At 41.6% G+C, this 15538-nt stretch overlaps 1 protein-coding gene across 4 annotated transcripts in view; it reads left to right on the forward strand.

Annotated features, from left to right (window-relative positions):
- Ptpn14 (protein tyrosine phosphatase non-receptor type 14) overlaps positions 1-15538 on the forward strand; it is a 180198-nt gene that overhangs the window by 153926 nt on the left and 10734 nt on the right. For all 4 annotated transcript variants that reach the window (XM_071600087.1, XM_027934704.2, XM_071600085.1 and 1 more), the window contains exons 15-18: positions 655-873; positions 3717-3845; positions 6294-6528; positions 10370-10533. In XM_071600087.1, the coding sequence (XP_071456188.1) occupies positions 655-873; positions 3717-3845; positions 6294-6528; positions 10370-10533 (747 nt within the window). The remainder of the gene's footprint in view (positions 1-654; positions 874-3716; positions 3846-6293; positions 6529-10369; positions 10534-15538) is intronic.

Consider the following 15538-nt stretch of genomic DNA (forward strand, 5'->3'; position numbering starts at 1 on the left):
GGCATGGCAATATTTCCAGGTGATGAAAGATTTCCTTCAGTTCCCGAAATTGCTGTCAGGAGGTTAAGGAATGGGCTGCATAAATTTATAATAGAGTGCTAGTAACATTAGGGCGTCAGATTCCTGCCAGTATATGTTTGGTATTAGAATGTTTTGGAGCCAGAATAAACTCCGGAAAGATCGTTTCTTCCAGTTAATACCACATTATTATAATTAGCAGTTTGGCCAGAGAGGGAAGAAAGGGAGTGGGGTACCTAATCCTCGGAGAAATACAACTGTAGATCAGTATCATCTTAAAATTTAGCTCAGTAAAAACACCTGTGTAAGTGGAGAACTAGATGTTTGGATAATGAAGACTAACCACCTCCTTATCATTAGAACTTATAAGTAGGTACTAATAACCTAAGTATTGATTTTGAATTTCAGCTCTCACCAGTTCTTACAGATTTGTTTTATAGCATGAGAAAGAATGGTTATGAGACAAGAGGAACTAGCAATATGGTTACAAATGAGACCCAGTAATCAAGTGCTGAATGAGTTCTATGTCTTGAAATCCCCTAACACAGTCATTGCAAATATTGGAAGAACTCTGGTATTTTATTGGAGATTTGGAGATAGGTAATTCAGAGAACTGAAGATTAATTTCTGTTGCAGTTCAGAACCCTGAAGAAGAAGCTAGAAGAGGGAATGGTGTTCACAGAGTATGAGCAAATCCCAAAGAAAAAGGCCAACGGCATATTTAGCACCGCGGCTTTGCCAGAAAATGCAGAACGCAGCCGAATCCGTGAAGTTGTCCCTTATGAGGAGAATCGGGTGGAGCTGATACCAACCAAAGAGAACAACACGGGCTACATCAATGCCTCCCATATCAAGGTGAGAAGGTATATGCAAGATCACTGGGTGAAGGGAGAGAAATGCAGGAAGAAAAATACATGGGCTGCAACTGTACTTCCTGACTTGTCCCCAGTCCCCTAGGGAGTGCTTTTGAACTCCCATGCTTTTCTTAGTCAACTGGAAAGGATGTCTGTCACTGTAGGGAGAAGGAAGATGAACAGCCTCAGCAAAACCTTAGGGCAGCTATTTTCTGAAGCTTGTTTATCACAGAGGAGCTTTTTCATCTCTATGCACATCATAAATACCCTTCCTAAAGTCACAGGGGAACGTGGGGGTTGTCCTTGTCAGTTTGTAATTAGCAGGTGACAGAGATGTTGGGAATTGTAGGTGTTATTGTCATTGAAGTTTATATCCTGTTCAGTAGCAACAGAAACTGTCATTTCTCCCTTGAAGTACTATGGGTTATTCATTTTAGAGCTAAAGTCTCAGTTTGGCATGGTATTTGGAAGAGTGGATAATTTATATGCAAGCCATAAAAATGTAGTTGATATTGAATCTTGCAAGGTTTGCCACATTAGTCAATGAGTTGGTGTTAAATTTTTATTTATTCTTCATATCTCAGTAATTCATAGCTAGTAAACCCCAGATAGAATTTATAGTTAGGGATACATATGTACATATGGTTAAATATTTCCTAAGTAATTTACTAATATCTGCATATTTGGTCTGCACTCTGAAGTGGATGAATTTGTTCATGTACTAATGTTAAGTTATTACTGGAAGTTTTGAAACAACACAAAGTTGACCTCAATAGTCCATTGTGATTGAAAGCCTTAGAAATCTGTTTCTGGCCCCATCCAGAATTATCTCATTTTTTCATGGAACTTTTCAACTGTAGCAGAATTATCTTGAAGTTCCTTTGAGCCCCTTAAATGTAGGTAGATGTCTGGCTTGTGTATCTGTTGAATGCAACCAACCTTTGGTTGGATATAGTGTTTAGGAGCACAAAGCATAAATAACCATGATTTTTTTTTTTAAGAATTAGAAAAGTATTTTTGCCTTTGAGAATGAACCCTAGGAAACTCAAGTAACTGATGATGGGCTTGGTTTAGATTATGAAATAATGACCGGAATAATGTAGTCAAAGATGCGGATGATACAGCTGCTTCTTGATAGAGTATCTATTAAAATCTTGCAAGCAATATTCTTCTGTCCTCTTTCTTTGGCCAGTCTCTTCCACCATTTTCCATCTGCTCTCTGGGGGTGGGGGGAACTGTCACTCTGTGTAAATGATACCCGTCGGGTATTGTTAACTGCGATGCCTTCCCCTCCTCAGCGTTCTCTGAGACCCACTTTTTATCTTTGAATTGGGGTAGACATGGGTGCCTTTAATAGACCCATAGAGCTTGCAAGAACTTGTCCTTGTGTTTTTGGAATAGATTGTGTATTTTGCCAGTGTTTTCTCTGCTGGGTTCCAAGCAGCTGTTAACACAGAACAGAGATTTATTTGCTCCAGAGGTGGAATCACATCTGTGAAATCTACCTCAGTAGCATTGGTTGTTGTGTTTTTAACACAGTTTTTAATAGCCTCCTGTCAATACTTGGTGTATGCCGAAAGGCCCCAGGCTACAGCATTCTCTGCATATATTTATGGTTCCTATATGTGGGGTGCCAGAGAGGCTAATGTTTAAAATCAGAATTCAAATAAACCAAACTCCTAGCCAGTGAATATATGAATGTTATCTCCCACCAGTACTTGAAAAATGGATTTTTCTTGCCAGCTTTGACCTAAACACATCTTGTGTAATGAGACAATAACTGACATTGTTTTTGTTTGAATCAAGTTAGTATGTGGTTACATAAAATAAATGAAGGGGAAAAGTTTCTGACAGTGATCACCTCATTGCTACTGGAACTCTCGAGAGGCCTACGTTGTATGAATGATAAGGAGGCCTGTCTTTGCATTATCAAGGCCCAAGAATGGAAGGGGGAGTCGAAAGAATTCCTCCAAAGGTTACTGTTTCACCTTGATAACGTGACTGTCAATGCTTTGGGCTCAACATATGATTCTCTGCAGCTGGTATTTATAGCTACAGAATTATCCTCCCACGATCATCCTGAGCTGGTAATAATTTTATTATCCAAAATTATCTCATGACTCCATAGTTCAGTTGGATGCTATGGTGCTGCACAAAGTGGAGCTATCAATAATACATGAACCATTGACAAGTGAGCTCATAACACTTCTGCCATACATGGCACTGCAGAATTGTATTAACAACAGAGGTTTGTGACATGCTTCATATCAGGTCAGCAGCAGAAAGATATTACTCCAGAAGGGATGTTATTCTGTGGGAGACTTTTTTTTTTTTTAATTGTTTCAGAGGATGTCACAGAACACTTTTTCAAATGGTGAATCATCACAGTAGGGGGTTATGAAACCCATTTCATGGGCACAATTAGTTTTGTGTGTACATCTATGAGTATATGTGTGTTTTAATGAAATCAATTAAAATAAAGGAAAAAATCAAAATATTGGGGTACACTGTATAGAGTAAGCTTAACTATTGTGCTACAAGTAAATCCTTTTACTTTATATATATACATGTCATACACTGTCATATGTACACCTATATGTGGGCATATATATGTGTGTGTATGTACTACGCATTGCAGATCCCCCAAGAATTGAGCGAATATATTTTGCTTAGTAAAAAAACTGTCTTCACGTGAGAAACACGTGACAGAGGTTTTGAGAGTTGTGCTAATCCATTTAGTCTAAAAAGTATTACTCCAGGTGGAAGGTGGCTACAAATGGACGAGGGTGAGCAGATGACAATCTTGGACTTGGTTCATTTCCTGATGCTTTCCTTGGTTTGCAGGTGGTGGTTGGTGGGGCAGAATGGCACTACATAGCAACTCAGGGGCCCCTGCCACACACATGCCACGACTTCTGGCAGATGGTGTGGGAGCAAGGAGTGAATGTGATTGCCATGGTCACCGCAGAAGAGGTAAGGGTTACTCCCCCTCTCCTAATATCCTTTTCCTGTGGGAGTGGGTGGCCAGAAGATGGGCCTAGTGCCAGGGACTTTGCTGCCCATCCTCCTTCCTGCAGCTCTGTTTCTCTGCAGATCCTTCTCCCTTTGGCACGTTTTTTTCCTCTGCTTTTGCATATAATTCTCCCCAACCCACCAAGGATGATTTGGTTTTGTGCTCTTTTCTCCTGTTCTCGTTTGGCTTGAACTCTTTCCTTTGGCTCCTCCATATACTACAGTGAAAACAAAGCAACAAAAAATAAAAAACGACCAAACTTTGGTTCAACCAGCTGACTGTGTGTGCCAAACAAAGCAGTGATCTTTCCACTGGAATTTGAGAACCTCAGCCGCTCTGGGCAAGAAGACCTACATTCCCAGCCCCAGGCATGGTCAGCCCCACATGCCCTCCTGCTTATCAGCTGAAAAGGGACCAGAAGCTGCCGTTCCTGGAGAGGTCTCCATTCTTTGGGGAAAAAATTCTTTCTTTGCCAAGCCAAATATAGCCAAATATAGCTCTGTGATGCAGACCGGCATGTCCCACCCTCCAGTCCTGTCTACTTGACTCTCCCCTTTGGGGGATGGAGCATAGTGTTTTTTCTCTTGTCACGGTCTCAAAAAATTTTAACTACCTTTTTTTTGTACCTTTCATGACATCCCAACTTGTTTTTGAACTCATTTAAGGGACAAGCTTCAGGCATCTTTACCAATTTTCATGGTATCCCAAAACCCCTTTCTAACTGTGGTAGGAGCAGAGAAAATTGTAAGGGGAAGTCATGTCCCCTCCCGTGTCTGTTTTGGGAAGTTGCTTTCAGAAACAGCCTGTTGAAAGATAGTGGCAAAGGGGACTTCAAGCTCTTTAAAGTCATTTGCACGTCCTGGGCAGACCTTATTTTTTTATTTTTATGTTTTTTGACCTTCTCATCAAGAGATAGAATTCTTCTTAAAGTTTCTAGAGTAGATTCCTTGCCTGATTGGATCACATCCCTGCAAGGGATTCATTCAATTGAATGTCAAGTGCCAACTCTGCTAACCCCAGGGCACGTGGTGAATGAGACGGGCACTGCCCCTGTTCCCATGGAGCTTATTTCTTAGTGAGAGGGACAGTCACTTGTGAACTGAAGAAGTTCAGTTCAGATAGTAGTAAGTGCCATGGAGAAAAAACAAGGGCATGTGAAGGAGTGTGACCAGGGGCAGCTTTAGGTCAGGTGGGCAGCTGAGGCCCCTCACAGGGGTTGGTATTTGAGCTGAAACCTGAGTGACAAAAAGGGACATCCAGGAACTTACCAGGCCAGAACTGACCGAGGCACACTCAGTAGAAATATAAATTCAAGATTTCAGGTAAGCCCATCTTTGTAGGTTTGGTAAATGGAAGAGGAAGATATGCTTCAAAGACTCAGTTAAACTCAGTGACTCCATACAAAATGACTTCTATCCCCCAAAGAAGTGTTCCTTTACAAGAGGGATGGCCATTAGGCTTCTCCCCAGCAGCCAACAGGACTCCCAGAGCCTGTACCTGCTGCAGATGGCTCTGTATCCTCTGGGTGCCTTCTTTTCTCCACAAAGCCCCCGTCCAAGATCTCTTCATAAACCACCAACCCTTTCATGGTTTTTGTCAGACTCTAGTGATTGCAAAACTGTACATAACTTAAAACTAGACCTTTTGTAAATGGTTGACAATGCATATCTTCAGAAAAGATAATTACTGTCAGAAAGAATGATAATGTAACCAGATGTTCTCTGTTTTGAATTGAAACTGGTCAGATTTTGAGAGGGGGAAAAAAAGCAAGATTAACCCTAGATGATAGAGAGACAGTATCAGTAGTCAGTATGGTATGATAGAGCTCTGGACTGTGCCCCAGAACAAGAAGCATGACTTAGAAAGATGACTAGAATCTGTTGCTGCTCTACTTAAATTTTACTCCAACCGTGGAGAAAAATCCAGGTTTACTTGCTATGCTCCAACTGCCCTGAAGATGTCTTTCTTTCTTGAACACACTAAATTTATTCTCCTCTGAACTTTGTGCTTGCTTTTCTCTAAGTTTTCCATTGTCAATCTTGTAATTGGCCTGAGCTCAATTGTAAAGGATTTTCCCTGTGATAGACATTGCCCAGTGCCCCCATGAGTTAGTGATTTAGAAACTGTTTCCAGTTTTTAAGATTAAGAGGATAGACTGGGCTATGCCTGTAATCCCAGCAATTTGGGAGGCTGAGGCAGGAAGATCACAAGTTCAAAGTTGGCCTTAGCAACTTAGCAAGGCCCTAAGCAACTTGGGGAGATTCTGTCTCTAAATAAAACTATAAAAAGGGCTGGGGATGTGGCTCAGTGCTTAAGGACCCCTGGGTTCAATCCCCAATACAAAAAAAAGATTAAGAGGATAAGAGTTTCTCCTGACTTTTTTCCAATTTTGCTTTCATGTGATTCAGGAGGGTGGACGAACCAAAAGCCATCGATATTGGCCCAAACTGGGTTCCAAGCACAGCTCAGCCACCTATGGCAAGTTCAAGGTCACCACAAAGTTCCGAACAGATTCTGGTTGCTATGCAACCACAGGCTTGAAGGTCAAGCACCTTTTGTCTGGGCAGGAAAGGACGGTGTGGCATTTGCAGTATACTGACTGGCCAGATCACGGCTGCCCAGAGGATGTCCAAGGATTTTTGTGTAAGTGTTTTTTTCTGGTCTGTGTTTTACCAGCTGCATCAATGGTTTATCCTAATGAGAGGATGCTTTCTCTTAAGTGCTAAAGTATGATAACATCAAAATATCTATGTCTATCAAAGAAGAATATAATGCATGTCACTTATTCTGTATACCTATTACGCAAATAAGCTAAGACTGTGGTAATCTAGTTCTACGTGGATTTAGGCCTATAGCTACTCATTCATCAATAACTGTCCTGGTACATGACACAAAGTTGAATATGTAATGGTAAGTGAAATAAGCCAGACATAAAAGGACAAATGTATGGTTCCACTACATAAAGCACCTAGAATAGGCAAATCTGAAGGGACAGAGGAGCCGACAAGAAGAGAAAACAGGAAATTGTTGTTTCATGTGCACAAAATTTCTGTTTGTGACAATGAAAAAGTTCTGGAAATGGATAGTGATGATGTTTGCACAACATTGCGAATGTACTTAATGGCATTGAATTTTCTCTTAAAAATGGTTAAAATGGCAAATTTTATGTTATGTCTATTTTACTTCCAAGAAAATGCCGCAAAGAAATCACTGAAAAGTAATTCATTTTTAATTTCTCACAAAGGCTTGCATTTCACCACCCTATATTTCTCTCTAGCAGTACATCCCTTTCAGTACTTTCTCCCACCTGTGACTGAGAGATGCTAAGAATTACTGGAATCAGCTTGGAGTGTTCCAAACTGAAATGTGCTTAGAAGACTACCTCATTCATTTATTTTCAGGATATGGTTATTTTTTTTTTTAGAAACAAATTCACCAGAGTATATGTAGGACTTCACTTGAGGGACTAAAACCTGGATGGGTGCCCACTGTGTGCCAGGCATTGGATCAAGCTTGGGACACAGTGATGAAACTAGGCTCACAGTCTTTGCTTTAAGGATGTTCCTAGTCCAGCTGAAAGGACAGGCCAGTATTTAGAGTGCAGGGCTGAGATCCAATGCTGCCATCTGCTTTTCACGGTGCCTGCACTGTCCCCTTCCCTTTTCACATGGTCCTAAATGTCCTGCACGTGTGGAGAAACCCTATTCTTTCCTTATGCAGCTAGGGAAGAGGCAGATTTATTCCTGCTGTATTGTCTTCTCCAGCTATGGGAGACCTGTGACCACAAAGGGCCCATCACCCAGATGTTGGGCAATGTCAAAAACCTTGATTTTTATCTTCACGTTATTAGAATGGAATGTAGGAGTGCATGTGGGGAGGAAGAGGAAGAAAGAGAGAGAACAGGCTTTTAAGTCCTAATAATAACCAGTTTACAAGATTGAGAGACTGTGATACATATTTACCCATTGGTACAAGGATTTCATTTGCCATGGAAGTGGCAATGGTACTTGAGGGGTTGGGCACTGAAATTAGAAAGATGACTGGAGTCCTAGTTTGAGTAGGTTAGTGATTTGCCTGGGGTCAGACAGCCACTTATACAGAGCACTAAATATCAATAAGGAGGCAGGTGCCCTTTGTATAACCTTCTTTCCTTCTTTTATTCCTTTCAGATAAATCTTATTTTTTTGTTTTTTGAGGTGGGGTACTGGAGGTTAAACACTGGGGCACTCAACCGCTGAGCCACATCCTAGCCCTATTTTGTATTTTATTTAGAGGCAGGATCTCACTGAGTTGCTTAGCGCTTCACCATTGCTGAGGCTGTCTCTGAACTTTCAATCCTTCTGTTTCAGCCTCCCAAGCCACTGGGATGACAGGTGTGTGCCACCATGCCTGGCTTCAGATAATCTTTTGCTAATTAACTTTTAAAATTTTCTCTAAGAAGCAAAAAAGTAGATGGGTTTGATGATTGGCTTATAGTTCTGATAAAATCTTAAGTTTATATAAGGAGGTTGTAAATGTGATCAGATCTTTTAAATTAGAGCCAACTTAAGGAAAGTAGACCTAAATTACTGAAAAACAGCATTTTTAAAAAGATATATATTGATTTTTAAGTTACATTTCAAAGAAACTCAAAATAAGTAAGCTGCCCACTGCCTTAGAAATGTTTCCTCTCTGTTTTATCTAGGTTTTAAGGATCCTTGTCCGTGTTTAAGTAAGATTACCTAGATGCAGAGTACCTAAGCCAAATTGTCTCCCACCCTTCAGAAATTTTCATTCAGTTACAATTTCAGGAACTTTATTACTCTGGTAGAGGAAACATCCATTTGAATCCACTTTCTCTGCCTTTTATGAAACACTATTTTTTAGAGAGAAAGAGTCTCAATCTTGTAAACTGGTTATTATTAGGACTTAAAAGCCTATTCTCTCTCTTTCTTCCTCCTCCTCCTCCCCACATGCACTCCTACATTCCATTCTAATAACGTGAATTAGAAAGATTACTAAGATTAATAAGTATTGCCCCACATTCCTCTTATTTTTCTTCTCTTATTTTTATTTACTTTTTATTTGGCGATAGGGTCTCACAAAGTTGCCAAGGCTGGCCTTGAAGTGGCGATCCTCCTGCCTGCCTCAGTCTCCTGAGTAGCTGGGTTTTTTATTTAGGTCAAGAAAAGCTGTATCTCTTGTATGTGACCCTTTTTCAGACAGAAACTCAGTGACTTGGCATCTTTTCTCCTTGCAGAAAAATTGCGATGAGAATTCTGTGCATAGTATTTAGTTCGTGATGGTGCCCAATAGTTATCTTTCTCTCTGTTCACCTCAGTATGTGTTTTTGTTCTGTTCTACCTCATTTTATATTCCTGCTAGTTGTAAGGCTCCAATCAGCACAACTAGTGTTATTTCTAAATAGTCATCATCAGAAAAGTGATAATAGTAGTTTGTCTATTTTGTTAACTACTTCAAATTATTTTTGTAATTGGATCAAGTTATAAAGCAAAGCATTGATATTTATTAATATAAATAGATGCTTTTAAATTACTGGAATGGTATTCATGTGCTTTTTTTCTCTTCAACAATTATAGCATTTACCTTATAGCCTTGTAAATGCTGTTGCATTAAGGTAAAGTTTTCCAAGTATCAAGAACTTTTAAGCCTGTTTCTTCCCTTAGCTACTGGAAAATCTAAATTACTAATTGGCTTTTTCTGATTTTTGGATTTTCTGAGGATTATATTTATATACTTCCCTTTTTCTGTGACTATGAAAAAAAAAAAAGTCATTAAGGCTTAGATTGCTGTAATTGTTCTTCTGTGCCAGTTGGAGTTGTGAGCAGACCCTTGTGCTGCCCCGCTGGGTGAGGCAGATGTTAGAAGGGGTTGGGGGTGCCGAGACCCCCTCCACCCCCTATGCATGTTGCCTTCAGAAGCAGGGCTCCTCTTGAGCGGCTCACAGAACCCCATAGGAATCGTGCTGAAAAGCGGACTCCCCAAAGTCTATTTTTAAATCCAAAAATGAAGTCAAGCCTCAGTTGACATTCACTTTTTCAGTGAGGGGAAGGGGGACGTGGCAGATGGATGCTCTTTCCCCACCAGAAATCGGCTCTGACAAGCGGGCGTTTCAAGGGGACTTAGCTGTTGTTCTGATCCCAGTCTGTTAATAGGAGAAATTGCTGTAAGTAATGTCTAGAATCATCTGCTTGAGGGACTTAGGGATTTGCAGAGGGGGAAATAGAATTTGATTTTTAAAAAAGAACTATTTAATTTAAAGAACAAATTCTCCCATGGACTAATTGACTCCCAGCTGGTCCTTTCTGGATCCAGGACTGTACAGCAGGTACCAGACCAATAATTATTGTCTTATAAGAACTGCAAATTATTGTCACTTAAAAAAAAAAATTTACCAGTCGTTCTGCTCCTGTGCCCAGCCCCCAACACTTGTACGTAAAGCCATGTAAGACCTGGGTGACGATATTTGCATTTTGTCCTGCAGCCTACTTGGAGGAGATCCAGTCAGTCCGTCGCCATACCAACAGCATGTTAGAAGGCACCCAGATCCAGCACCCCCCCATCGTGGTCCACTGCAGTGCTGGGGTGGGAAGGACCGGAGTGGTCATTCTGTCTGAGCTGATGATCTACTGCCTGGAGCATAACGAAGTGAGTCATTCTGGGATCTTTCTGAATGCTCCACCTTGGGGACAAATCTGCACCGTGGCCACACCCGGCCTGTGCCCTCTCAAGTTCAATGGTTAATTTCCTTTCTCTCTCCAACAGTTTTCCAGACCCATTGTTCCAAGTTTGAGTCTGACATTTATAGTCCTTCTGGTTTGGGCCTCTCCCTGTTCTGTGTAGGTACCTAAAATAATATAGAAGAAATGAGAGTCTGAGTTAGGAAACGTCCAGAAAATCTGACCTTAGTTGGCGTCTATTTCCCGAAGTAGACAGTCTGGTTTTATTGTGGGTGATTTTCACGGTGAGTTATTTTGCCACACGTAGTTTAGTTGTGTCTTACATTTCTGGGAGGTGTCTTGTCCTAATCCTATGTGCAGATTTATCTGCTCAGAAGATGTTTTTCATTCTTCAGAGGGATGTTTTTATTTAAAGAGGGTATTTGCTCTTGTCTAGATGAGCAGCTGTGTGGTAAGCAGAGCAGGAGAGATGCTCTGAGCACACAGGCATTATTGGTCTTGGCCTGGGCTGCCCTGTGGCTATATTTCCTGCAGAAGCAGGCTGCTGCTGGGCCTGTGGGCACATGGCATGTGGAATTCCCTTACCTGCTGTACAATCAGGGCGTTACACTGAGAAGCTTGAACAGCAGCTGAAGGCTGAAGGACAGTTCTGCCTTCTATTGACATGAGGCTATCAGGTTGGGTTTTACTTATTCATTTATTTATTTATTTTTATGGTGCTAGGATGGAACCCAGGACCTGGTGCATGCTTGGAAAGGCAAGCACTCTGCTACTGAGCTCTACCCCCAAGCCCAGGCTGTTGTTGTTGTTGTTAATTTTTATTTCTAGTTACACATGACAGTAAAATGTATTTTGGCCATTTGAAGGGCTTTCACTCCCTGCTCCCTCATCATCCTCACCTCTACTGTTAATGCCTCATGCCATTTGGTTCTATTCTGTTTCCACACCATAAGGCTTGGAAGATGCAAGGAAACTCTGGTAGTGGTTTGGAAGTTTTAAAATTATAGAATGTTATAATGGAGAAATTGATATGCTAATACACATGCTTACTGACTAGCTTCAGTAGGTTGACCATCAGATTAAATATTGCCCTATGAAATTTGTTGTGTTCAGACTAATTGGAAAATAGTACATGTTGAGTTTAAAGAAGTCTCTTGTTTAAACTTAACATGTACTTGCAAAGGATTTTAAAACTCCTGCCTATAAAAAGGTAAAGTTTGGAGACTTTCAGTCTGCACAAAGGAATTTTATGCTACTAGAAGATAGAAGAGGGGCTATCCCAACTGCAGCCTAATATTTAAAACCATAAATCCAAACCCAAGCCCAAACAAAACAAAACATGAAACTTGCTGATAAACTCTTATTATGGAATAAGTTGAGATCACAAAGCAGAAATGTCATTGTCTTCTCTTTTTTTTTTTAATCACTCTGTCTCACCTGGGGATTTCTCTGTACCCTGTCACTACTGGAAGTATCTGGAAGTCTCAGGTACAATGAATAACTTGACACTAAGTCCCAGTCCTTCAGGAAAATGGAATGAGGTGCAATGGAATTAGTGTGCACATGGTTTGAACGTGTCTGTGCTCACGCTGGTGGCCCTGGTGGCCCCAGTGCAAGGAGGAGACTGCTGCCACCACCTTCCACTTCCACTTCCACTTCCACATCTTTTAATCCTCTCATATCACTGTTTTCACCAAATCATCCCTTTTTTCATTTCCTGCCACTCTTCTTCAGTGACCTCTTCCCCTTTTCAATTCGAGCGATTATTCTGCCCATCTTGTCTGACATGAAAGATTGTTTGTTCGGAGCTCTTTGGAGACCCATCAAGCACTGTGGTTCCATGAAGCATGACATGAGGTCCATTGCTCACCTGATATTATAGGGACACAAACAGTACCCATCAAAGCCAGCCCCGTTGTACAGTGAGGGATGGGCTGGTAGAACTTCCTGTGGACTCCTGAGACTTGGAAAGGTTGCACTCCGTGGTGTGTCCAAAGGCAGAGGGTTTCCTCGGTGCCCAATTGCATGCCAGAACATTCCTTGCTTGTATGTGGTCAATCCAAAAAGAACTTCTGTTTCCATTGATACTCAAAGATAGCAAGATGACTCATATTTTTCACTTCCTTTTCCCCAGCACAAATATAGCCAGCCTTATCGGTCCTGTTTCCCATAATTGCTATTGGTGGATGGTGAAGGGAAAAAAACTCTACTTTGTTTTGAAGCCATTTCAGTGCTGTCTAGTCGGATTCAAGCCTACATTTCAAAATAAGAGTGGAATGTGTGTAGCTATTTTGTGTTTTAAACAGAGGTTTTGACAAATGAATATGGAATCATGTGTCCCGTGTGTCTCTTGTCCAAAATTTTTTTGCCTTCTTTCCACATCGAGATTTAGCTTACTTTATATTTTAGCTTGTAATTCATGTGGTTTTGTCAGCAAAATGGCATTTCTGTTTCTTGCACTTTTCCCTCTTAGTCTCATTTGTAAATAGAAAAGTTGAGCATAAATACTGAATCAGAGATGCTTACAGCAAGGTTGGTAGCTGCGAGTTGGGGACTGGAAAGGATAGCTCTCTTGGGCTGCTCTGTGAAGCTTCCCCATGACCCAGTGCTTTTGGTCACTGAGTGTTAATAACAACATCTTCCTGCTCACACATTTGCCAGGGAGCACCTGTTCTTCCTTTTTCAAGCTTCTCTCTTGATCCTCTAGATGTGGCTGCCTGGTGCAGCCACAAGTCATTACAAAAAGTGCCATTCTCACTAGCCAAGGAAAAGATGTCTTGATCTTGCTGCTGTTCCCAAATAAGTTCTCTCTCCCCCACTGAGTGAGGAGGAGAAAATGTCCTCTGGGTGAGATTGAGCAAAGATCCACTCCTCATAAGTGTACTCAGTACAAGTTTGTCTACCAAGTCCTCATCCAGTTTCTCCAAAACTCCAGACTCATTTAATCTCCAGATCCGGATCCTGGAGGAGGGATCCAGCTCCATCCTGCAGGTGGAATAACCTCCAGACAACATCTGCTCCCCCAGTTGGGGGCAGATGGCTGGCAGTAGGCCAGGATACAGGGCAGTTAGCAGCAGAGCCTGTGGGAGTGAATCTTTAGGGTGGTTAAAATTCTCTCATTGAGGACCAGGGGAACTTTCTTTGCTTTGTTTCCAACTGCTCTGTATCAGAAAGAGAAAATAAATTGGTTTGGGGGCCAAGTTGTATAGATTATAGAGATGAGGATGGTGATAGTTCTGAAGGAAATGGTGAGAGGGTGATAGAGGAGGAAGTGGTGGGAGTAGTGGAAGAGAGGTGCTGGCAGTGTAGAGGAGGAAGGGGAGGTGATGATGGGGAAGACTTGGGAATGGGGTGTAGGAGGTGGAGGGGATGGTAGATGTGGAAGAGGTAGAGTGTGGGGAAGATGGCAGTGGGATGGAAGTGGTAGAGAAGGTGAAGGTGTGGTGGTAAGTGTAGGGGTAAAGGAGGTGGCGGTGGAGGTAGAGGAGGAGGAGGTGGATGGTGGTGGGAAAGAGGAGGTAGTGGTGGGGAAGGTGGAAAATGAGGAGGTGTGGTGGTTGAAAAAGGGGAGGTGGCGTGTTGGTGGTGGTGGAGGTCTGTACCAGAGCTGGGTGATGGAGGAGGTGGGACAGGCAGAGGTAGTGATAATGACAGTGGAAATAGCAGCTGCCCTATATTTAGCGTTTACCATGCATCGTCACCATTCCAGGAGCCTTGTGGCTTTAACTCAAAAGGCCTTCACAGTAACACTGAGATGGGTTCTCTTAATGCTCTTAAGTAACAGAAGAGAAACTGAGTCACGGTACATGAAGTAATATGCCCAGGAAGTGCTAGAGCGGGGATTCCACAGAAGAAACCTCACCAGGTTGTCAGAGCTCTGCGCTTTGAGCTCCTGTGCACCAAGCTCCTGTGCCCCCTACCTTCCCTGTCAAAGCCTTTGGTGGCCTTGTTCTCTGCCCCCAACTCTTCAGTGCCCAACACAGAGCAGCAGTCATCAAACATTAATTAAGTCCATCATTAGTTGTCTCTTGATTGTTGTATGTCATGACAAACCACTTTATTTTTTAAAAATTTTATTTAGTTTTTAGTTGTAAATGGGCACAGTACCTTTATTTATTATTTATTTTATGTGGTGCTGAGGTTCAAACCCAGTGCCTCACATGTGTTAGGCAAGGGCTGTAACACTGAGCCACTACTCCAGCCTGACAGAGATCACATTAGAGTGTAATTTAGGCAAAGACCCATTTGTTTTAGAGGCTTATAAACTCAGCTCTACATTTTGACTAATAGTTTGGGGATTCATATGCCTTTATTGTCATCATTACCCAGGACTTGACTGTGTCCCTTTAAGACTGTGGTGTACATTCTTTAGTTGGTTTTGATAAGAATGACTTCTAAGGATGGCCCCTGTTATCATAGCTACCCAAAATTTGGAAATAACTGAGATTATTTTTCAAGGTTTGGAGGTTACAAAGTATGGCATGCAGATCAGTTTTTATTATGTAACTTTGAATGCTTTCTGCATTCTTGATAACTTCATGGGTACCATCTGTTTTGGGTTGACATCTCCTAGATCAGAGTGAGTGGCTAGGCATAGTGGCCTCACAGCCCAGTGGCTATTCAGCTGTGCATGGCTGGCTGGTTGGGGAAGGTAGAAATGGTGAGGGTGAGGGGTCACTGGGACAGTCTCTGGTCTGTGTCAGCACCAATGACCCAAGGTATTAATTTCCTTCCATTCAAGAGAGCTGTGTTTTCAAAGGATTCATACACAGGCAGTCTTACTTAATACTCAAGATATTTTTAATGAAAGTCATTTACTGCAAACTGGTATTCAGAGATGCTTTGATGTTTCAAAGGCTTATCATACATTATCTTGCTTGATCATGACCACAGTCCTGAGAGACAGCAAGATGGACATAATCACATTAACAATACATTTATGAGTTGCATTCATTAAGAACTGTGCACTAAAT

The sequence above is a fragment of the Marmota flaviventris genome, chromosome 12 (genome assembly GCF_047511675.1).
Source record: "Marmota flaviventris isolate mMarFla1 chromosome 12, mMarFla1.hap1, whole genome shotgun sequence".
Taxonomy (NCBI): Eukaryota; Metazoa; Chordata; class Mammalia; order Rodentia; family Sciuridae; genus Marmota; species Marmota flaviventris.